General features: G+C 43.2%; 1 protein-coding gene across 4 annotated transcripts in view; it reads left to right on the top strand.

Moving 5' to 3' along the window:
• Window positions 1-25573, top strand: part of CSNK1G3 (casein kinase 1 gamma 3) — a 102569-nt gene that overhangs the window by 44268 nt on the left and 32728 nt on the right. For 3 of the 4 annotated variants that reach the window (XM_074995011.1, XM_074995014.1, XM_074995013.1), the window contains exons 4-6: window positions 171-240; window positions 21546-21694; window positions 22579-22813. In XM_074995011.1, the coding sequence (XP_074851112.1) occupies window positions 171-240; window positions 21546-21694; window positions 22579-22813 (454 nt within the window). The remainder of the gene's footprint in view (window positions 1-170; window positions 241-21545; window positions 21695-22578; window positions 22814-25573) is intronic. The other variant, XM_074995015.1, reaches the window with a different exon arrangement.

Raw genomic sequence — 25573 nt, forward strand, 5'->3', positions numbered from 1 at the left:
CTATTAACATTAGTTTTTACATTTTCACCAAGTATTGTCCTCAAAATAAAACTTTTTTTTTTTTTTTTTTGTAAAGATGTCATAGCCATGTGGTGATTACTGGAACAATGGCTAGTAAATAAATCAAAATTGAGATAAGATGTTAAATCCCTTTTTTGTTTTTAAATTAGGAGCCAATGAAGTCCAGAGCACCACAGCTACACTTGGAATACAGATTCTACAAGCAGTTAGGATCTGGAGGTAAACATACATACAGTGTATCAGACTGTAAAAATAATGTGAAAACTAACAATGGATTAAGCATAAATTGACTGATCTTAGGGTGTAAGTGTCTGTCTTTTAAGGAAATTTTTTTTTGAACAGCAAATAGTCACATCACCAAAAAAGCTACTGGCCATTTGGTTTCGTATATAACTTTATTGTTGGAATATTTTCATGTCAGTACTGGCTTATATTCACTCTGATGGAAATATATTGCATAGTATATTTATACTTTTTCTTGCCATTGTTAGTATGTGTATTTAACTTCTATTTATTATAAATTTGTTATTTTGTACCGAGGAGAAATACAGCTTCCAAATGCTCATCCTTATATGTTACAGATGTTCAGGGTGGCAATTGGTGTGCTAAGGGCTTGTCTGTACAAGAGTTGTGGCAACCTTGTGTGTAAATTTGATGCTCGTTAAGTGTCCATGTAGATCCAGCTGATTCACACTAAAATACCACAGTGCTGTAATCTGCCTTTTTTTTAAATGGGGGGAGGGGGAGGAAATACATTAGACCACACAAGGAACTTTTAGTGCATGCCAGCAAGGCTCATGTGACCATTTACTGTGTTCAGGCAGAGGCTGTTTTAAAACTTGACTCCTCTAGTTAGAAACCTTCATCTAATTTCAAACCTAAACTTAATGATGGTCAGTTTATATTCTTTTTTTTTTCCTTATACCAGATTGGCCCTTAACATAAGTGAGTCTTTTTCCTCCCTGGTGTTAATCTGTCTGATGTATTTATAGAGAGAAATCATATTTCCCTTTGCCAAGCTTCTTAGGTCTCCTTTCTGAAGGTAGGATCTTCATTATTCTGGTCATCCTAGTAGCCTTTCTCTGCACCTGTTACAGTTTTAATTTATTTTTGTTAAATATGGGAGACAAGTCTTGCACACAACGTTATTGAGGTGGCATCACCAGTGCTTAATGTTGTTGTTGTAGTACTGGTAACACTTCCCTAGTTCTACTGGATATACCATGTCTGATCTTTCCTAGGATTGGGTTGGTGGTTTTGATGGCTGTATCATATGGATGGCTTATGATCATACTGCATTCAACCAGTATGCCTGTCTTTCTCCATCTGTTGCTTCTGATTGATACATCTTCGGCTTATACCACAAATTCTTTGGTACCAAAGCACATGACTGTGTCCTTTGCATTATTAAATGTCATCCTGTTTCTTTTTATTCCAGTTCTCAAGGTTGTCCATACCTTCTTGTGTGACCTTCTCGTCTTACGCCATAATGGCAATATCTCTAACATTGAGTTATGCAAATTTTGTGCCAAGATCATTAATAAAAGCATGGAGTAAGTCTGGTCCCAAGAGTGATCCTTGAGGAATGCCACTAGTAATGTCCTTAACAGCCTGAAAGTTCACCTTTCACTATGACCTGTTATGGTCTTCCCTTTAATTAGTACCTTACACATCTTTCAGTTATGTAGCAACAGTATGTCTTGATTTTTTAGTAAGGATTTTGATGCTGTCCCACCTAGCATTCTCATAAGCAAACTACAGAAAAGTGTTGTAGATAATATTATTTTGTAGTTGGGTGTGTAATTGGTTGAAAGACCTTATTCAGAGTAATTACCAATAGTTTTCTGTGAAAATGGGAAGATGTATCTAGTGGAGTCCTGCAGGGGTTTTCCTGGATTTAGTACTAATCATTATTTAAACAATGACTTTGATCACGTTGTGGAAAGTATATGCATATACCGTTTGTGGGCAACACAAAACTGGGAGGAGCTGCAAGCAGTCTGGAAAACAAAATTAGAGTTAAGAATAGCCTTCACAAGTTCGAGAATTGATTAGAAATCATTGATACGAGATTCAGCAAGTACAAAATATTACACTTAAAGGAAAGATCAAATGCAGCTCTACAAAGTAACTGGCTAGACTACTCAGTTAATACTGCTGAAGAAGATCTGTCAGTTGTAGTGGAACATGAATGAGTCATAAAGGCCAATATCTTTCAGGCATGTATTAACAGTACAGGTTGTAGCTCCCTGGTCCATCAGCCTCAGGAACTGGGTGAGCCCAAATAAGGGAATTTGCTAGACTGGGGAGGTCAGGTCTGTGAGCTTGCCCCAGGGGCTACCCTTATGAGGGGCCCAGCTTCCTGCCCCCAGGCTGTCTCAGGGCCGGGGGGGTGGGCTCCAGTTTGGTTACTGGTGGTTCCCCCCTCCCCCCAACTCCTTGGCCAGCTCCCTGCCACTGCAAGGCTGACAGTGAAGATCTCTGCCCCGGCTGGGCTCCTCGCTGGACTCCCCAGCCCCTACCTGGCTCCCACCAGGGGACTGCCAGCAGGGCTCCCTAGCCCCACCTCGCTCCCCATTGTTGCAGGGCTGACAATGGGTATCTCCAGCCTGGCCCAGTTCTCACCACCACTGGGCTGCCAGGGGAGATCTTTGCCCAGATATCCTGATGCTGTTGGGGCTCCCAACAGTGGAGGTGTCAGTGGAGTGGGACTGTCCGGCTGATCTGCTGGCTGCAGGGCTCACTGACCCCCACCTGGGTCTCTGCCACAGGGCTGCCAGTGGGGCTCCCTACCTGCAGCCAGGCTTCCCACAGTGGGGCTTCAGTCCAGGGTCTGGGCACGTGCGGTGCTCTGATTTGGGTGCTCTTTGGTGCAGCAACATTTGTGGTCCTACTGAGCCATGGATGTTTGCGGACGAGAGAGTTCCAACCTGTACTATGGTAGCTAAGACGCAGGCGGTAACTGTCCAGCTCTTCACACTGGTGCTGTCTCAGCTGGAGTACTGTTCTGGGTATACCACATTTTAAGAAAGACGTGGACAAACTAGCAAGAGACCAAGACAGAATAACAAAAAGGATAAAAGCTTTAGAATCCTGACCTGTGAAGAGTTATTAAAAAAAAAAACAAAACAAAAACCTAAACAACCAAAAAAAAAAGAAACTGGTCGTGTTTAATCTTGAGAAAACACGATTTGGGGGAGGGACCTGATAAGTCTTCAAATAGGCTAATGATTGTCATAAAGAGGATAGTGCTCAATTGTTTGTCATATCCACTGAGGGCAAGACAAAAAATAATGTGTTTTAATCTGTGGTGAGGGAGACTTATGCTAGATATTAAGAAAAATAATTTTAATTTGGGATGGTTAAGTACTGGAACAGGCTCCAAGGGATGTTGTGGTAGCTCCATCATTGAAGGTTTTTGAGAAAAGGCCAAGCCAATAAATGTTAGGGAAGGTCTGTATGTACTTGGTTGTGCCCCAGTGTGTGAGCCTATATTAGATGATTTTTTGAAGTCCCTTCCACCACTTCATTAGTTTAACTCTGGGCTACATCTGCACTACAAGATAAATTCAAATTTATTAATATTGATTGTCTAAATCTAGAATTTATAATTTTGAGTTTGACCATCCTCACAGTCAAATCATTTCTGCCACACTCAAACTGGCTAACATTATCTCTTGCAGTAGTGCATTGTGGGAACCTATCCCACAGTTCCCTCATTCCCATAGCATTCTGGGTATGCTCTCTGGCCTTGACATCATCTTCACAGATTGCATTTTCCTCATTCCCCTCCCGATTCCTGAAAATATGCTGATCCCTGGAAATAATGCAGGGACCCTCAAAGTTATAAGAAAGAGGATAGGAAAGTCTATGAAAAAACAATTTTTCCCCCATGCCACCCACATTACATTGCCAACATGGGTGCAGTGACTGTGTTGTCAACTGGCCATCCACTGAGTGTCCTGTCTCCCATCATTGGGTGCATGTGATCCCTGTAAATAATACAGGGTCCCGGACTGTATTTTAAAGTGAGAAGACAGAGGGTAGAAAAGTCTAGGAAAAAAGAATTATTGGTTTCCCCAATCACTAGATTGCTGTGAAATTAAGCCCACTGGCAAAATGTCTACATAAGAGAGAAAATAATATAGAGAATGAGAACAATTTTAAATGATGCATGCTCTGTAGAACATCCCTGGGAGAACCTTTGCCAAGGTAGTTTTGGAAGAAAGCAGAACAACACAGAACAAATGTCACTGTAGGTATAATAAGGTGATGGTGGAAACCCCAAATCTCATTGATGGGGGGCAGCTTCTGTTTCTGGGGGGTGGGGGGAAGCGCTGAGGGCCCAGCTGACATGGTCCCTTCATGTGGAATCACTTCCCCACCCCCCAGCTTGTGAGACTTCTTCCCAGTGGTAGCAAAACCCCCAGTATCTTAGCTGCTGGGGGAGACTTTTCCCTGATGGCAGCAAGCCCCGCTATGGGTGTGTGCTTGTAGGGGGCTGGGGGTCAGTGGGGTGCCAGTTGAGGTGGGCATCCCTGAATATCTTAGTCTTCCCCATGACAGCAGCAAAACCCCCAGTATCTTAGCTGCCGGAGGAGACTTCCTCATGGCAGCAGAAAGGCCCCGAATATCTTTCTCGCGATTGAGCCCTAACTGGGTGCCTGGCAGCATGGTCAGTACCAAATGGCAACCACATCCTTTCATTGGGTTGGTTTGGGGCTACCCATGTGATGTGGCTAAGCGCAGGAAAGACCCAGACTGTGGGGCACCTGTGGGGGTGGGAAAGGGAGGTCCACAGATGGAAACCACTGAGGAGAAGTTTCTCAGCGTGTTATGCAAGCATGACCCCCAGCACAGCCTTGTTGATATGTGGTATGTTGGGGCAGTGGCTTGTGCCAGGCCGCGCAGAAAAAAATAACAAGTGTAGAGACAGAGCTGCAAATAGAGCTGCAGAGCTGCCAACTCCCTGCAGGCCCATTTGAATGGGCAGATGTGCTCACAGGGCTAATAGCAAAGAAATATGTTTCTCAGGCTCTCATACAAGCATGAGCCCACAGCTAAATGCTCGCTGCTTCCACTTGGAAGTTCATGGTCTTCCGATTACTGGAGAGCAGCGCCCAGAGCAGAGCGCTGAGAGGGGCATTGCGGGTTATGTATGGGGCACCTCTGGAGGCTAATACATTTGCTTTTAAGATGTGGCGCTTCCACACTTACCTTTAATAGAACTTCTGAATTTGAGTTTGATGCTATACCTGTCAGGTAACTGCGATTTTGTAATCTCGAGTTTAGTGCAGCCTAAATCGAGCTAATGGTGTTTACCATGAAGACGGTCACATGGTAATATCAAGCTTTCTGCCTTAAATTCAAATTTATCTCGCAGCGTAGGTGCAACTTCTGTGATTTACACCCCAGTTTGTCTCGAATTAAGTGTTTGCATAGACCAGCCTTAGTAGTTTTGGTACAACTATATTGTAATGCATATCTTCTTTATCAAAAGATGTTCAGCTGTTGTATTTCAGCACCTTTATGGGGTGGGTTGTATTTTTTTTTTAATAGAAAAACTATATTCGTGAATTGTTAAAGCTGCATAGTCAAGCATTCAAGGTGGGGAAATTCCAGAATTAATATTGATTGTTCATCATTATTTCTGCTTCCTTGATTGCGTAGAATGTTAGCTTCTGATTCAATATTTTGCTTACTTTTAATTATTTTATCTGGGCCTAAGCAGTCTACAGCAAATTGGGCACCAAATACAGAATTTCCTCATGGTCTGTTCTGTAGCACTCATCTGTGAATTTATTGTCACAGATTCTACATGAAATAAAGTGGTGATTTTTATCTCTGATTTACAGAGCTGGGGAGACATGCCACAGAAATTAATCAAAATTGCCACTAATTTTGGGTGACTGCTTTGAGACACTTGGTCTTTTGTGGATCAGATTTTTCAAAGTACTCATTCATTTTTGGTGTCAAGTAGCGGAGGGGTAGCCGTGTTAGTCTGGATCTGTAACAAGGTTCTGTTATCCCCACCCTTGCTCTGGCTTATTTATACCTGGCCCTGCAGATTTCCAAGACCAGCATCTGATGAAGTGAGTCTGTGCTCACGAAAGCTCATGCTCAAAACTTTTCTGTTAGTCTATAAGGTGCCACAGGACCCTTTGTTGCTGATTCATTTTTGGGATATTTTATGTATTCCACGGGACCCATTCACTTAATTTGCAGCCCTAAGATCTCAAGTTGGACTCTAAGAAAATAAGGAAAGGCTAGTTAATGGCAGCATGTGAATTTTAAGTGAATAGCCCTGAAGCTCAAAGGAATAATGTAGTACATTTTGGGGGTAAAATCCAAGTCTCCAAAATGGCATGCACCTGCCTTAAATATAAATTAAGGCACACATAACTGCATTTCCTAACTTAGATTACTACACACCTTTGGAAACAAATGAGACAAGTGCAGTACAGCTGACAGCCCCATTCAGTACGTACTGTGATGAATTCCAGCACACTGTCCATCCTCTGCATCAAATGAACCATTAGTACTGTGGGGAAAGAATGGTATGTGATCATGTAATTCGTCTAGCTAGGTCACGTGACTGGATTTTTGAATTGAATATGGAAAATATTTCTGTCACCATTGTACATAATGGCGCCAATTCTTGTGCGAAGTGGGCCAAGTGAGGTGTCTAATTAAAGCTGATAATGCCTTGAATCTGTCTGGTGCTTGTATATCTGTGCCATGTTTATATGAGAAGTTATAGATATTGGCTCTATAGCTGTACTGAAAATGTTTTAGTGATGAATTTCACAACAGGAGGTGAGCTCTCCTCCCCACCCTAGATGTTAGGCTAAACAAAGGAACAGATTTCCAGATGTCCAATACACATCTCAGGAATTTGGGACTGTCACCTGGAATGCATCCAATAGCAATTTGCCACAACAGCTTACCTGGGTCAGGTGATCAACTCTCCAGTGCCCAATGGGAAGGAGAAGGCCTTTTCCCCTCAACTTGGAAAACTATATGGGGGCCCAGGGAGGGTTCATCTTTGTTCTTTCAGTCCTTGATTTAAGCCTGTCTGGACTGGGGACCCATCCCCCAAAAGGATGCTTGCAAAGACTTTCAAGAATCAGCATATAACATTGCTGGCCTGTATCAATACCTGTAATTGATGTATGCAATATATCACTAACTGTTTTTCTCTCACCCTGTTCTTTGTTTCTTTAATAAACCTTTAGACTGAAGGATTGGCACCTTGTGTTGTTTTGGGTAAGATCCAAGTATAGATTGACCTGGGACTGGGGGTGGACCTTTGGGTGTTGGAAGAATCTGTTTGGTGAAATAGGTTTTAAGAACCTCTTCCCGGAGTAGGGGACTGTTGTACTGGGCATTTTGAGATAGCTGGGAAATCTGTGGGTTTTCTTGTGTGCCTTCTGGCTGGCCAGTGGGGCTGGCAGAGTTACTTTTGTGGCTTGTTGGATTTGCCTTAGTGAAAAGGAAAGCCCAGTGTGGGGATGTACGTGGCCTAATTTTACGCAAAGATACTCTGGATTGATTTCCTGAGCTGTGCCCAAAAACCTTGTCATATTACACAGGGGCCCTGAATTAAGGTTGCATTGACAGTCTTAGTTGTGATGTTGCTTGACTTTGCAACTGCAGTTTTTGTATGTCCTTCCCTTTGAAAAAGCAAACCAAATAGAAATCTGTCATATAAGAACCAATGATTCATGCTTAGTTCAGCAGCAAGGTTAAGAACTTGTAGATCTAAATCAAAATTGAAATGTCAGAATTTTAAAAGTAAGTGACAGCAGCAGTAGGTTGTCGTCTTTTGTGGGTTTCACAGATATTTGCTGACAGAGGATTTTTGAAACTGAGTTCGTTTGCACATTTTCTTTTCCAGGTTCAGAGGGGCATGTACTCTAATGGTTATAGGTGCTTCTCCCCCTCCAGCCTGTCCTCCTCTCATTCTTCTCCTTGCAATTTGGTTAACTTCCTGGCTCAGACACAGTTTTCCCCTTTTCATTGCTCTGTTTAAATCAGGCTGCTTTCTCATTCTCCTCAGTGCCTAGTGCTGGCAGGAGGCACAATGGGTACAGGAAACAATGTCCCAGCTTTTGATTCTTGTGGCTGCTGCCACAACACACTCTTGGAGGAGCAATTGCAGAGAAAGTCCTCAGTTTAAACATTTCTGAGCTGGAGAGACCTCGGCAGATGAAATAGTCAAAGAATTAGTTGTCAAATGCTTGACAAACTTCTAGTGGGCATATGTGAATAAAGATATTAAGAGGCTTATAACCATTGCCACATTCCTGTGGATTTTCAGAAGGATGACGAAAGGCAAATCATTGACATTGGAGTGATGTGACTTGTCAAATTTCCAATCTCTGTCTCAAAGTATGGAAACACGAGAGGTTCTCAACACTTTTAAGATAGTCTCACCAATACATTTTTATCATGATCTCTTTAGAGAAATGGCTGGAATATTTAAACCAAAATAAAAACAAAAAAGTAAATTCAGCTTGGGAAAGACAAATGGTATAGAATCTTCAGCCCAAAGAGTTAAAATTTACAGTTAGAAGCTACTGAAATGAAATTTAATTATGTAATTAACACATAATTTAATGTGTGTTAAGCACTATTACCCGTTCTGCTTGTAGTAGGAGCATCTGTTTTGAGAGCAAGTGACATCAAAGGTAACTTTCAGAAGCTGAAATACTCAGGTGGTTGTAAAATTTGCTCACCTTTGCTTGTCAAATATTATAGAAATTGCATTACATTTCCTATGACTTCATTTTAATTAACTAGTGTTGCTCTCTGATCTGTGAATTTTACTGAAGTACTATGTAGTGTACCATTTCAAAGAATATTTTTGAGGTATCAGCAATAACTTGTTTTGTAAAATTATGTGTTCGCTTAGTTTCTAGCATTTTAGTTGTAACAGTAACTGACAAAATGTTGTAGGGCAGGGGTTTGTGTAACCATTATTGTCCATGGTTCTGATGTGCTTAGGCATTTCTACCTTTGTAAAATCATAGACTAGAGAACAAAGTCTTTGTATGGTAAAAAAACAAAACAAAACAAAACAAAAACAAAAAAAACCTACCCTGTTAATCCCCTCTTGCCTTCCTTTCTCCCCCCCCCCCCCCCCAAAAAAAAAGCCTTTGAAAAAATTATACACAAAATCCAGAACCAGTTACAATGGCTAGTCTGATTTACTTTCCTGTGAATGCATTATGTGATAGTGAAAGAGTGTATGGATTAAATTTATCCAGTACCACATTAATTTGGTGATTCACCACTCAGTTTGTGGCTCTTATGTTGTTTTCAAATGATGGTAAATAGACTCTTAACTGGCCACTGAAAGAGCATTTCTAATCGTAAAATATGCTTCCAAAAATCTTCAGTTTTTAATGTGTATTGTGATATTAATAATCTACAGAGTCAAATTTGACATATTTTCATATATTATATCAGACCAGATTCGCTAGCTTCACATCAGCAGTGACCACTATGTGATCCTTTCTGCTTCCCAAAATATATGCCCAGCCAGTTGTGCTTTGAAGTGGGAAGGGGAATCATTAGTTACTGCAAGAGACTTCATCCTAAGCATGACATTTGATAATTCTTACTTTACCTTGTCCAATTACAGCTGTCAATAGTTGTAAAATTATCCAGCCTTTGAAAGGATAGGGAAGATTTAGCCATAGCATTTGAATTAAAGGTTTCCTTTGTCAGTAAATTCTGCAAGATGACCATGTGTTATGTAGTACTACTTCATTTTCCATTCATTCAAAATTGACTTGCTTCTAAAGTCATTGAGCCCTTGAGGCTTCATTGTGGAATGAAGTAAAAAAGAGGGGACTAATCTGTTTACATTCTATAGGCCTTTCATAATTTAAACTACCACAAGTCAAGACTCTTATGCTTTGCTTTACAGGAAAAATGTTCCTTGTTTTTTTAGTATCTTGTTCTTTGTGTCCCACTTTACTTCGAAAATGGGGGTAATAAGGTATCCCAGACTGCTTGAATGCATCTTGGGATAAGGAATGGGAAAGGTAATGAGACAATGAGAATCGGATACATCTTATAGGTTGTGGAGTACCCTGTGTATAATCAAGATAGTAATCTCAGTCCTGCTTTAGGAGAATAGTGCAAATGGGCCAAAGCTCTTTGGGTGCATTGACACAGTGTCTATTGCTGCTCTCTGGAGCACAGAAGAAAAAGCTTTGGCCTCTGTTCATGTGCACAATGCTAGCGGCTTCCACCAGAGCTGGAACTTTTAATGAAAATTGATTGGGGAGACTAGTTTTCTGAAATGAGTTAATATAACTATACTTACTAGTTTTCTTAGGTTGTGTTATCAGTCTTTCACATAAGTAATTTGTGTGCTTTTTCGTAGCTTCATACCTAGCTGAAGCATTTTGTGAAAATTCAGTCACTCCTTTTACACACAGTCAGAATTCAAAAATAAGACTGTCAGTGAATTATTGACAGGAAAAGTTACCTAAAGGAAATACTTATTTATACTTAAATACATAAATACTTATTTACTTATCCAGCAAGCGAACAGTCTGTCAGCACTACTGCAGTCAACTGACAAATCACTTTTAAAAGGTGATTTAATTGTTGTTGTTTCTCGTAATCAGAACTGCAGGACGAGTAAATAAAACTGATAGGCATTGGTATACAATGTACAGTTTCCACACAGGGAACTTCTGAAATGTATTCTTAACCAGTTCTTATCTGAAATTAAACCCAGCAATATAACACTCAGTTAATCGGCACATATTACATTTTCTCAGTACATGTCATATCTGTGTAGATAATTTGACCACCATCTTTTACTGATCTGGAGGTTTGCTTTGTGGCCTTGTACTTTGGGAATCTGTTCTCATCTTGGTACATTAAAGGAGAAATTGTGCAAGCTAGGAACCCATACATTTCTTTCTGAAGGATACGTAGGCAGCCAACATTCTTTTCACTTAAATCCATTGTTTTTTCCATGAGAAGGAGGGTTCTAGAGGAAATGTTTCTCATCCTATGGGAAAGTCTATTTTAGAGATGGGCAATTTTTCCTTTTTTTGTCTTCAGCCTGCTTTGGGAATCGCTTGGTACACCCTAAAAGGAAACAACTATGAAAAGCTGTTGACCCAGATCAGAGCAAGAGAATAGCTCTGGTTTGAAGATTTTTGCCTGATTTGAGAACAGCTATTTAGGGTAGTAATCTACAAGTGATAAGTGTCCTAGTGTTAGAATTAGCTATTCATTTCCTTTCGTTGCAATTTTGTACTTACTTTGATCTGTCTGTTTTCACTTATCACTTAAATCCAACTGTTTATGCTCAATAACGCTGATTTATAATCAAGCCCAGTGTAAGTAAGTATAACCTGGGGGGCACCACTTTGCATATCCCCCTTTTATTGATAAAGTGGGCTTACCTAATGAGCCCTTTCTGGGCAAAAACATTTGCACAGAGAGAGCCTGATTGCTTTGGAGTTTTAATCTCTTTTGGATTAGTGGGGATGTACAACAGGGGAAAGAGTGGGACAGGACCCTGAACGCAGGAGTGGGCAGTGGGGCTCAGATATGTGGCTGCAAGTGCTGCCTGCCTACTGGTAGTGAGGGGGCTTGTGGCTACTCTGTGGGTCCTGCCACCCTGTTCTCTGTGGCCCCAACCGCCCCTGGTGAGACTGGGATGGGAAGGCTGGGGCGGGAGAGTGGGGACGTGGCTGGTGGGCTGCTTCATGCAGGACGCCAGGCATTTTATTGTGAAGCTGTGGATAAAGTAGTATAATTTTTGTGAGCCCATAATTGTTCAGAAGGTAGAGCAGCTATCAAACTGGTTGTCTCTTAGTTTAGCAAAATGGTTCTCACTACAACCACAATAACAACAAAAAGGAGGAAAGATGCTTTCAATGGGCTATGTGTGAAGGGTGGCAGCAGCTTCCACTGCTACATTGGTGACATCCACAATCAGGCACCACCCTCCCATACTGAAATGCAATGACCTTTAAGGACATTTAAGTGTTGGGCCACCTGCAAAGGATTGGTGGATCTTAATCACAGGACAGCTATTTGTCCAGCTATATGTGTGTTGTGGGTCAGAAAAAGGTGAGTGTATAAGTAGCACACCTAAACAAGCTTAGTTTTGTTCTGTAGTAATATAATGAGGGGGGGAAAGACCGAGGTGCTGTTTCAACCTGCTCCAGGATCTGCTGTTCTCCCCGCTTCAATCTTTATTGAAGGAACAGAGTTAAAAACAGTAGAGGAGTTCAAGTACCTTGACAAAGAAATCAATGCCACAGTCTGCCAGGCCAGATGGGCACTAGGACGTCTGAGATCGCAAGTGTTGAATCAGCACAATATCCGATAGTCCACTAACTGAAAATATACAAGGCTGTAGTCCTGACCAGTCTCCTGTATGGCAGTGAAACCTGGACCTTTTGTACAGAAAACATATAAAACTGCTGGAGCGCTTCCACACATGCAGCGCGAGGTCAATACTGCACATTCAATGGCAAGACAGAGTTACGAACCTGGAAGTCCTGAACACAGCAGGAACCATGAGCATCGAAGCCCTGATTCTGAAAGCCCACCTTCGCTGGACAGGGCACATCATATGAATGGAGGAGTCAAGAATCCCTAGGCAACTCCTCTATGGTGAACTCTCCCAGGGCAAAAGGAATCAAGGTAAGCCTTGCAAGAGATATAAAGACTGCGGGAAGGCCAACAAGGCAGCATTCCAAAGACCAAACAGGCTGGCGTGCTCTCGTACGACACACGTATGATCACTTTGAAGGGCAGTGACGCATCGCCGCATTGATGCTTGTGAGAGGAAGAAGGCAACAGCACCAGCCGCACCAACAGAGCCAGGACAATTCCCTTGCCCCCACTGTGAACGCCCATGCCGTTCAAAGCTTGGAATCCTCAGCTGCATGCGAGTCCACAACCAATGAGCCTGTGCAAGCTCAAGACATCATCGTCGGACATGATGGACTACCCACACATACATACGATCCTAGACTACAAGCACTAATATGCAGGTGTCATAATTATATGGTTATTGTGTGGCATCACTTCAGATTTAAGGTTGTTTTGATGCTTCAACAGCTTTGTCTTGGAAATGTTTACTTTCTTAAATGGTATGCTGGTGTGAATTTTTTATTTACTGTTGAAAGTATCTGTAGCTGAAAAATTCATACTGTAGCTGAAAAATTATAAAGAAAAACTTTTATTACTTTGTGTATATTACAATACTTTATGAAAAATCTTTCATAGTTTCCCATATCTAGTCAATTAGTAATTTTTGTGCATTTTATTTGTCGTTCACAGGGTGAAATAAGAAAATTTTGCTATAAAGCTACAAAACTAACAAAAAAGTGAGCATTATAGTATACTAGTTAAAAAGTAGGTTTTTTTTTAAAAAACACCTTCAACTAGATTTCAAGTAGACACAATGATTATCCTTTCCCCAAACATGTTTGCTATAACCAACTGGTGATATTTAAGGAGAAATATATTCCTGGCTGCATAATTGCTCTGCATAAATCATTATAAGCTAGCAACATACTAGTTTTTAAGAAAACAAAAAAGCAGCCTGTAGCTCTGTAAAGACTTTCCAGATCTGCAGAAGTGGGTCTGTCTCGCAAAAGATCATCTGATAAACCTTTTTGTTAGTTTTTAAAGTGCTACAAGACTCCTTTTTTGTTTTGTGAAGACACAGACTAACATGGCTACCTCCCTGTGACTAGTTTTTGAGATATTACATATATAGAGACTTTCAATCAACATTTTAGGTATTTTGTATTCTGTATGCCAGTATTCAAATTTTTTTTCACCTAACAGCTTTTTAATGTAATGCTGTTGTCTGAGCTTTAGAATCAAAGCAATACATTTGTAGCTGCGTCTACGCTAGCCGGCTATTTTGAAGTAGCCGTGCCAACTTCGAAATAGCGCCTGCTGCGTCTATATGCGCTGAGCGCTATTTCGAAGTTGAAATCGACGTAAGGTGATGAGACGTCGAAGTCGCTATCCTCATGAGGAGATGGGAATAGCGCCCTACTTCGACATTGAACGTCAAAGTAGGGCACGTGTAGACGATCTGCGTCCCGCAACATCGAAATAGCGGGGTCCTCCATGGCGGCCATCAGCTGAGGGGTTGAGAGACGCTCTCTCCAGCCCCGAGCTCTATGGTTGCCTCGTGCAGCAGCTCCTTAAAGCTCCGCGCCCCCTTATTTCCTGTGCAGGAAGCTGAGAGCTCATGCAGGCAGCAGCACTGCCATGTGCCCAGCCTGCATGTCCCTCGGCAGCCCCAAGCCACCACCCTGCGCCCCATGGCATCCAGCCAGCCACCCAAGCGCCCACAGGGCACCCCCACCCCCAAGGGGATCCAGGGCTCCCAGCCTGCCAGCCAACGGGGGAAGAGGCAGCGGGGCCCCTCCTGGACGGAGGCCGAGATCCGGGACATGCTGGGGCGAGAAGGAGGTGCTCCAGGTAATGGGGAGCAAGAGGAGGAACACAGATGCGTTCGCTCAGCTGGCCAAGGGCCTGGCTGCTTGGGGTCACCCTGCCTGCACTCCTGACCATGTCAGGAGTAAGGTAAAGGAGCTGCAGCAGGGTTACGCCCAGGCCCGGGACACGACCAGCCGATCTGGGGCTGCCCCCGCCACTTGCCCCTTTTACAGGGAGCTCACGGCCATCCTGGGCCCCCGGTACAACCCCCCCCCCCCCGGCCACCCTTGACACATCGGCTGACGAGCCCCAGCAGGCCCCGGAGACGGAGTCCGCCCCAGAGGCCAGCCCTGCACCCCAGTGGCCCCCCCAGGAGCCCACCCCTGGGACACCGGAGGAGGAGGAGGGGGCCTCCAGATCGCTCTCTCCTCCAGCAGGGCGTCTGCCCGATGGCTGTCCCCCGACCGTGGGAGCGGAGCGTCAGGTATGTACCCCGCTGGTGCACACCCCCGGGGTTAAGGGGCGGGGGCAAGAGACATGACCAGGGCCCTCCACACACCCAGATGAGCATGGCCCCGAGGACAGCAGTGGCATGTCCCTCAGAAGAGTCCATCAGCCCCTGCCCCCCAGCAGGACAGCACCATGCCCCATCCCTGGGGATGGGGGGAGTGGAACCTAGGGTCCCCCTGGGGTGGGGTGGGTTGGACAGCCATCAGCATCATCATCAGTATCTCCGGGGGATGGGGATGGGGAACCAGCAGCAGAGGGGCTGGGGGGGACAAGGTCCACGGGTCAGGGCCCAGACTAACGGCTGTCTCCACTCTTCTTCCCCCCTCTTTTCTGCAGCTGCACCATCGGAGGGCCCGGAGAGCACCGGCGCGCCGTCTGTGGTCCCGGAGAGCCCATCGGGGCCATCGCACCAGGCCAGCCCCTCGGCGGAGCACGGACCAGCCCCAGGACGAGCTCGACAGCGGCAGAGCCATCTGTGGGCGTCCACGGACCCCCAGCTGCTCGCCACCCTCCGGCATCAGCTGGAGGTGTCCGAGTGGTGCCCGCAGGTGGAGGAGCAGCGGCTTGACCTCCAGGAGCGAGCACTGGCCTGGCGCCAGGAGGCTTGGGGGGCCTTCATGTGCACGTTCGATGCCATCGCGAGGCACTTGGCCCCCCCTGCCGCTCCTCCCGCTGTTCCACCTGCCGTCTCTCCACCATCGGCCTCCCTGGGGCCTGCCACCGAGGGGGACCATGGGCCTCCGGACTCCACCCGGCCCTATCTGCTGGTTCTCCCGGCCCCCACGCAGCCTCGACTGGACCTCTGGCCGAGACATGGGTCGTGCCCCCCAACACCAGGCTCAGGACAATAGGGGTGTGTGGCCAAGGATGTTGCCCCCCAAGGCCCCTTCCTTTGGACTCATTCCCCCCATGTTTGTGTAAATAGTTTTTGTTCTACCCGTTTTGTACCTGCCCCGCGATGTACATAGTTCCCCCCTTCTTCTGTTTTCTATTAATACTACAAAGGGTTGCAGGGTTTTGTTTAAAAAAAAATTCCATTTTTTTATTATACAGGGGTGTCGGGGGTGTGTGTGCTCTTGGGTTCTCTGTGGTGTGGGCGTGGGGGCAGGGAGTGTTGTGGAGGATGGTGGGGTGCAGTGGGTGGCTCACCCACAGCTGGCCCTGCCACCGTTCACCTTGCAGCGTGGTCAAAATGGGCCCACAGGGCCTCCCGGACCCGGATCCCCTCAGGGTCGACCTGGCGACTGGGGGCAGTGGGTGGCTGGACATTGGCCCTGCCAGCTTCCACAGCCCAGCCCTGGAAGAAGGCCTCTCGCTTGCTCTCCACCAGGTTGTGGAGTGTGCTGCACGCACCCACAACCTGGGAGATGTTGGTGAGGCCTTCATCCAGGCCTGGAGGATGCGTAGACGCTAGTCGTCGAAATAGCTTATTTCGATTTCGCTACATCGAAATAAGCTATTTCGATGTAGCATCCCAGTGTAGAGGTGGGTTTGTATGTATTTTCTGTTTATGCTTCAGTGAGCATAATGGATGACTTTCTCACTTCTAATCTCAGTGCCTTAACCATGACTATTCTAAAATTCCCATGAAGAGTTACATTGAAATGGCGATAGACATTTCTTATTAAATATACTACTCAAAAGTATAAAGACTTGGGAAAAGATTAAGTGCAGTAAATTTTGAATACAGTCTACATAAACATAAAAATCCTATTAGCATTCCAATTTTTGAACTAGCCAACTTGTTCTCTGAATTGTTGCTTTCGGGAAGCTCTCCAAGAAGTGATTGTGTTGTTTTGTTACAAGCCATAGATTCTGTACTATACTTAGTGCCTGTAAGCTGAAAATAGATATGAATAAGTCAGCGAGAGAGCAATAGAAAAATGCAAAACAGGACGTAATTACAGTTCTGTAAGTGAAGTTGAACACCATTTTAAAATAGTAAATGCTGATAGTCTTCACTTGATTTCTGCATCGTATCGAATGTTTCCATCCAGAAAGTTCATTGATCAAGTAGTTTAATTCTTATTTGAATCAGTAATTTAAGGTGGTCATGTCTACACTGCAGACTTCTGTGGGCATAACTACGCCAGTCAGTGGTATCAAGTGAGATCCCCAACTGACATAATTGGGGCAGCAAAAGCCACTATACCAGCCATTATGTAGTTTACAGATATACCAGTGAAAGAACAGTTTACATAAGGCTACGTCTACACTACGAAAAATGTTGAATTTATTAAAGTCAACTTTGTAACACTAGGTTTTATAAAATGAAGTCGAGTATCCACACCTACCCACAACTAAATCATCAAAGTTGGACCATTGCAGCAGTGCATTATAGGAACCTATCCCACAGTTCCCTTAGCCCTATTGCAGTCTGGGTTTTTTTCACTGGTGCTCTGGGGGGAGGAGTGCCCCGCAAGTGATGGTGGGTATATGATTTCATCTTCCCACACTGCATTGCCCTTGTTCCCCTCCCTTTGAAACAGCCATTTTTCAGAACTGTCTTTTCCAGATGAGAAAAATTACTTGTCGTTCGCATTATGGACCTTTTTAACCATGTGTCCTGAGAGCACCCACCGTTCTCTTCCCAGGCTGCATTGCCCTCGTTCCCCTACCATTGAAAGCAAACAGCCATTTTTCAGAAGGAAAGAAGGAAAAATAGGGAATTCCAGGGGAAAGGAAACCATGACTGAACCATTTCAACAGGTTGCTCAACTAGTTTTTCTCTGGTGAAAGAACACCAAACACTGGAAGAATCTGGATCTATGTGAAGTGGGAAAGACTTAAAATAATTCACAGAGAAGGAAAGTAGGTAATCCAAAATGCAAGTCTACAGAGCCTGCATCCTCAGCACCCTCCTTTATGGCAGCGAGACTTGGACCCTGTATGCCCGCCAGGAAAAGAGGCTGAACGTCTTCCACTTGCGCTGCCTCAGGCGCATCCTTGGAATATCATGGAAGGACAGAGTGACCAACACTGCCGTCCTCGAGCAAGCTGGAATCGCAACCATGCACACCCTCCTCAGGCAGCGTCGACTCCGCTGGCTTGGCCACGTCCACAGGATGAACGATGGAAGGATTCCAAAAGACATCCTGTATGGTGAGCTAGCCTCTGGCAAAAGACCTCCCGGACGCCCCCAGTTGCGTTACAAAGATGTCTGCAAGAGAGACCTCAGAGAGGTAGACATCGAGCTGGACAACTGGGAAGATCTAGCAGACGACTGCAGCAGATGGAGGCAGGGGTTATACAAGGGCCTTCAGAAGGGCGAGCTGAAGATCAGACAGCTAGCAGAGGAGAAGCGAGCGCACAGAAAGCACAATAAGGACTTGCCAGACACCCACTACATCTGCAAGAGATGCAGCAAGGACTGTCACTCTCGTGTGGGTCTTCATAGTCACAATAGATGCTGTAAATGAAGTCCTCAACTGAAACTTTAAAGGGCGCGATCCATAGTCTATGCAGACTGAAGGATGCCTACTACTACTAATGGGAAGGAAAACCAAACAGGTGGTGGGCTTCAGAACTTGAGGCACTCTTCAAAAACATGTTCTGGGAGCAGTGTGCCATGTCAAAAAGTAGCTTGGTTTCCCCCCTGCTTAAAATGCAGTAAACAGGCCACTGCTGAGACCGTGGCTCCCCTGAGCAACATGCGTTTGGAAGTGAGAGTACAGGAGCAGTGTGCCTAGCTGGGGTGGGAGGCCAGCCCTGAAAATAGGTTTGGCTGGGGGCCGGACCCCAACTAAGCTCAGCTGGCAGGGGTGAGCTGAGCTCGTGCTGACGTCGTGCAGTCACCTCCTTACTTCTTAGCCATCCTCTTGGTGCGTGTTGCCTGACAAGGGCCAGCTAGCTGCCGAAAATCTTTGCCACTGGGGGAACCAGCCTTCTGGCACTTGGTGAGCCTCTGGAAAATGTAAAGCACAGAAGCCTTCACCCTGCACAGGTCAGGGCATGCTGCTGTCTGGAAGTATGGTCTGCAATGCACAGCCACCATGTGGTGGGGTGGGGTCTAGCCTGCCAGCTGCATGTGCCCATTGTGGAGGGAGGCCCTGTGCAAATGTGAAGCCCAGAAAATAAGTTCCTCTGCCTCTCCTACAACCACAACCCCCACAGCTCAGCCGCCGTGGGGTGGGGTGGGGTGGGGTGGGGGCTGGCCTGCCAGCTGTGTGGCACCCTGGGGCAGAGCATCTAATCATGTGGCATGGTGGGGACTAGACTCCCAACTGCATGATGTTGGGGCCCCACATAAATGTGAAGAGCAGAAGAGAAGTTTCTCTGTCTTTTCTGCTACATCCTGCTCAGGGAAGAGGCCTTCACTCCTTGGAGGGCAGGACATGCTGTGTTGCTGTCTGGTTCCAGCAGCCAAGCTGTCATGTGGTGTGATGGGGTGGGGGCTAGCCTGTCAGGCGAGCTGAGATCCTGGCTCTCCTGATGCTCCATGCTGGGGCTTTCTTTCATGGGTGGACTCCATGGCCATGCTGATCATAAAGGGAGAAATTTAAAATGCCAGACTTCCTGTTTCCTACTTCCTGCACACCCGGAGAGCAGGTGACAGAACGGACACCTGTCAGGCATTGTGGGATACCTGTGGGACACCTTTGGAGGCCAGTAAAAATGATTTAAAGTAACGTTAGTTATACACTAGCATTAATCCAAACTTTTAAATTTGAACTGGGTGTTACATTGCATCGGATGGTTGATGCAAGAATGTCGACTTTAGCGCTGCATAAAATTGACTGAATGGTAGTCACAGTGAAGATAGTCACATTGTAAAATCAAGCTTAGTGCCATAAAATCCACTTTATGCTGTAGTGTAGACATAGCCTTCGTTGCATCCATACTGGGAGCACTTTACTGGTAAGAGTATAGTGGAATAGCTATCTCAGGAAAGTGATTTTAGTGTAGATGTTGCTAGTAACACAATCAGTAAGGAATTTTCTCAACTCAACACATAGGGCTTTACTAATGTAACTGTGTGACTTCCAAAAGACACTTGTCTAACTACAGCACTGAATGCCGTTTCTGAGAATACACATTCCTGTGTGTTTCTGTTAGTGTTTCTTGTTGAGTGAGATGAAGAACTTGAGTAGACACCACAATTGTTTTTAGATCGCCTATAACAATGGCTTGTGAATTCTATGTGGCACTAATAGAAAACTTAATAGAAGAGCTGATTGCCTAAATAAATACAGTAGACTCCCAAAATACACACACTTGAGTTTTGCATGTCTCGGGTTAATGTGACTGAGTGGTGGGGAGCTGGTGCCTAGCTCCCCACCACTCAGAGGAGTGGGGAAACACTGGTCAGCTTTCCCATTCCTATCAGTGGTGGCAGCTGCTCCTGTCAATGGTGGCAACCAAGAGTCAGGCTCTCAGCTGCTGCCCCTGACAGGAGTGGGGAAACTGATGAGGGCAACAGCCCTGGTCAGTTTCCTGGCTCCAGCAAGTTGTGCAGGAACTTTGACTTACATGGGGGTTGTATTCTCACAACCCCCACATAAGTAGGGGAGGGGTCTGGTGTACCTTTTTGTTTTCAAGGTATCCTTGCACTATATGGTTTCTTTCAGATTTTGGTAAATGGTGGCTTTGCATAAAACAAATAAGATGCAATTTAGATGTTAACTCTCAAAACTGAACAAGATCCATGTAGCTGAGGCTTGGTTACATATATTCAATTGATAGTGTTGACAAGATACTCCCTGAACATGTGACTTCAAATTTAGGATTTATAAAAAAATAAGCATATATTCCCTTTAATTCTTTGTATAATTAAAAAGAGCAGCATAATATATCTTATTACAATTTGAGGAGGGCTGATAGATGCAGTACATTTTATTTGTCAATGATTTTGATAGGTTATGCTGTTTAGACATGCACATAGCTTTTCATAATTTGAAATTAAATTTTAAACAGATACATTTTATGAAAGCAAATGGATATGAATTTTGTAAAAATCCACTTTAAGAAAATCTTTTTTGTTTTTGTTTAAAAATTATTACTTGGTTCCCTGTTAAGAACCATTCTGGGCTAGAAAATGGTAGCTGAAATATAGTATAGTTTTCATGAAATGAATCTGCACTTAGTCTAATGTGTAATGCTGTGGTGTCCAACATGCTAGCCCCTAGCCACATGTGGCTATTTGTCTCATTGAGTGTGGCTAGTTGGCTTGAACAATAAGTATATTTTTAGAATAATTTAACTAGCTGGCTATAGCAGAACTGGTTGCACACCACAGGAATGGGAAGCACTTAAGGGTTTTTTTTGTTTGTTTGTTTTCAATAAAGCTTTAATTTTTCAAAATTGTCAAATTAGTTTTTAGAAGAAGTTGTGAAACTGATACTGCAGGAATAGGGAAGTTATCTGCTTCAACACTGAAAATTTTTCATATAGCTTAATATCTGTTCTTTTATCAGACATGCTTTTTTAAAGTATACAGCCAACTAAGAGACCTTAAAATTAACATTGTCTTATGCAAGGAATAGGATATATATTTACAGTTGGGTGAGTACTCTACAACAGTATGTATATATGTATAATATAAAAATACAGTATTTTTTCTTTTTCAGATGGTATACCTCAGGTTTACTATTTTGGCCCTTGTGGCAAATACAATGCCATGGTGCTAGAACTACTGGGACCTAGTTTGGAAGACCTATTTGACTTGTGTGATAGGACGTTTTCTCTTAAAACTGTTCTTATGATAGCTATCCAGTTGGTAAGTATAAATACATGTAAATGTATATATTTATTAAACTCAGGGTATTCATTCGGCCAGTTGATGGACAGTTTTTGTGGTAGATTAAATACTAAGTTCTCTGATAAAGTTTCCATGGAGTGGGTGAGAGAGAGAGAGAGAGAGTGCGTGTGCGCACGCTTTTTTTTTCGCCAGGAGGTAAAAACTTTAAAAGCCAGTTGGGCCTTTTTAAATACCATTATTGCTGAAATAATGGCATTTAAAATGAAACAATTAGCAGGAAGTTGTTGCTCAAATGTTATTGAAGCATGTGGGAGTGGGGGGCAAATCCAGGTTATGGATGGCCAAGATTCCATTTATTAATAAAGAACTGTGCCATTGCAAATGTCAAGTAATTTAACAGTGTTTTCCATATGTAAATATGTTTTTAAACCTCAATTTACAAGTCTAGGGGGAAAGCCTTATTCATATTAGTGATGCACTAAAATTTTCATGTACAGAACATTGCATGTCCTTATAGATCCTTGATGCTGATAGCAAGACTGCATAATTCCAGGTCTTAGTTTCGTATCCAATAGTGTGCATGAACATGCATTCAGTGCACAGCTTGTTCAGTTGCCTTTACCTCTTTTTTAATTTATATGACACCCTCCATATTGATTGTTATATGCAACTGATGAAGTGTATTCTCCTCTGCACACGTGCTCCATGTCCCAGCAACTCAAATGGGATTTGAGCACATGTTGAGAAGAAAACAGTTGTCTACAATTTATTTTAAAATTAAGTGTTCTGGCTTCATATGAGTATGAAAAGCTGATGTGACAGTCTTTGTTGGCATCTACCACGCTTTCTTGTGGTAACCTGAGGCTTAAACTGAATTCTGTCCTTTCTTCTCTTTAATAAAGATTTCTCGTATGGAATATGTCCATTCAAAGAACTTGATATACAGAGATGTAAAACCTGAGAACTTCTTAATAGGACGACCTGGAAACAAAACCCAGCAAATTATACATATTATAGATTTTGGTTTGGCAAAGGAGTATATAGATCCAGAAACAAAGAAGCACATACCATACCGGGAACACAAGAGCCTTACAGGAACAGCTAGATACATGAGCATAAATACACACTTAGGAAAAGGTACGTTTGCATTTTTTAGTGAAGAAACTAGAATTCAAAAACTATACTATGAATTGGTATTTAGCTGTGAATCATCCTGTTTGCAGATTGTTAAAGGAACCAATTCTAATCTGTGCTCATCAAAAACTAAAGTCTTGTTCACTGAATCAAATAGTTATTAAACAGTATGAAAATAAGTCTTTCATTATAAACTCATCATACTCTACATCTGAGATCATGATCATATGTCTATAAATATTACTGTGCATTTTGTCTTAAGGAGTGGTTATATAACAGGGATAACCGAACTTACTGACCCACTATATGCAGCACACTACAGTCTTCAGAAGTTTTGAGACCCAGGTTATACCTGCTGGGGCTCCTCCCTTTAGACTATTAGGAGGTACCTGATTGGGCTTGGGCTTCAGCCCCGCTGTTGCTGAAACTGAGCCCCAGCATTCTGCTCATGGGGCAGAAGCCCAGAACCCACCATAGCAATGCAAGGCAGAGTCCTGACCTCCCCCATCCCACTCCAGTCTGGTAGGTGGCGAATGGAGAGGGCATGGAGGGCTCTATGAGTCACACTTCGATGGTAAAAGAAGTGCGGGTATCTCATGAACCACAGTTGGACCACCCCTGTTTATATAATGAGGTTGAAGTATGTGAGATAAAAATTTTTAAAATACGGCGCTTAGAAATATTGCATTTTTGGTTGTTTAATTATTGGGTGTGAAAGGATTGAGGTTCTCTAAGTCATATAATAGATACACCTTTGACAGCAACACTGCAGTTTTTCTGTGCTGTCTTGCCAGCTTTTCTAATCCTTTAAATGGAGACAGGTCACTCACTGGTTTCAAAAGTAGTTTAGTTTAGATTTCAGTTCAGTCCTTTGTCTTTCTGTTCAGACTATGACGTAGAGGTGTCAATTATGGTATGAACATTTTCCATAAAGAATTGTGCTGCTTAATTAAAAGAAGTAATATTGAAATTACCTATGCGACTTAATTAATCCTGTCTTCCTGAACACATAATTCTTAAATGATATCTAAAGGGAGCCTGTTCTATGCAAGCACATTAAGCCTTTGTTCAATTTTTTGGCATAGCTAAAACTGCGTATGTGCAGTTGACTTCTGTGTCTAGTGTAGACGTTCTTCATTTACTGGGAATATTTAAAGGGGGCAACTGATATTCAGCTCTTCTTTGAGCGTTTGTATGTGTTCCAAGTTAGGTGAGCTCACACCCATGCATGGTAGCAGGAGGATATTTTTTTCTTCCTAACAGTTAGCTGTAGGGTCTGCCTGTGCACTCCTGGAGTTGCTCCTTCATGGCATTCAATATAGAAGCCTGCTGACATGTTCCCTGCCCACTTCCTTACCACAAGTGCCCACGAGAAGCTGGAACTTCTCTGTGCTTGTCTTTGAGAGCACTAGCAATTAGCTGTCCTTATTACCAATGAAAGTAGTTAACTGAAACTACAACTTTTAACTATTGATAGGTAGTTTAGTTAGTTGTTAGATTTGGCTCTTTGAGAGGGTCAGTTAGCCCTGGTTATCCACTAATGCCCACAAATTGTTTTCAGTTACACCTTCAGTCCCCAGTTCTGTGTTCCTTGATGTATATATTTTCCTTAGCCATATTATAAAGTATAATGCTTGATCTAAATCTCCATTTACCAAGTGCTTTAGATCACTCTGACTTAGTGACCCTCACCTTTTCATTATTTAGCCCTCCCCAAATTAATCTCAGCTGCAAACTCCGTCAGTGATGTTTTGGTTTCAGGTTAATGATTTAAAAAAACCAAACAGTTCTCCACCTGGAAATGCACCTGCTTGGTAATGATTCCCTGTTTTTAGTTACATTTCGAGTCATCTAGTTAGCCAGATGTTAATCAGTTTAATGTGTGCTGAGTTAATTTTGTATCATTCTAGTTTTAAACAAAATTACTGCAGTACCAAGTCATATTCCTTACAGGTATGTAAGCAAGTGTGTTACATGAACACCATTACCTTTTTCATACAAATGCATCAAAAAGATCAGGTTAATTTAACAATATCTATTTTCTGTAAAACTGTGTTGCTTTGTATGATGTTATGCTGCTTTAATTCTCTATCAATTGAGTCCTATATCAATCACGTTATCTGGCATGGGATTGGTGTCGGGCAGACAGACTTATAATTAGCTAGGTCTTGGTTACCCTTTCTAAAAAAATTGGCAAAACATCAGCTTTCCTCCAGTCGTCTGGAACTTCCTCAGTAAGATCGTTATTTGTTTGGAGCTGAGGTCAGTAAGCTATCCGTTCTTCAACTTGCTCTAAGTTCAGATTTGTTCTTCAAAGCATTTTTTGCACAGTGTTTGCTTATGTAAAATATCAAGGGGCAGATATTCAGACATATTTTATAGATTCCTACCGTTTACAGCCAGAAGGAACCATTATCTCATCTAGTCTGATTTCTGTCTCCTAGATAATTAAATTTTACCTATTTACTCCTGTATTGAGCCCAATGTCTTCCAGAAAGGTCTTGATTTGAAGACACCAAGAAATGGAGAATTTACCACTTTGGTAGCTTGTTCTAAAAGTTACTCACCTTCATTGTTAAAATGCTGTATATTTCCAATTTCATTTGCTATGACTTTAGCTTCCAGACGTTGGTTCTTGTAAAGCTTTTCTCTGCTATCCTTGCGGGAAAAATGCATTAGTACAGGATGGACCTTTCTAATACAGAACACTTTCATTTGTCAGTGTCCATAATCTGGCATGATTTTAGTTAGCTAAACAACCAC

This window comes from Carettochelys insculpta, chromosome 5 (assembly GCF_033958435.1).
Source record: "Carettochelys insculpta isolate YL-2023 chromosome 5, ASM3395843v1, whole genome shotgun sequence".
Lineage (NCBI taxonomy): Eukaryota > Metazoa > Chordata > Testudines > Carettochelyidae > Carettochelys > Carettochelys insculpta.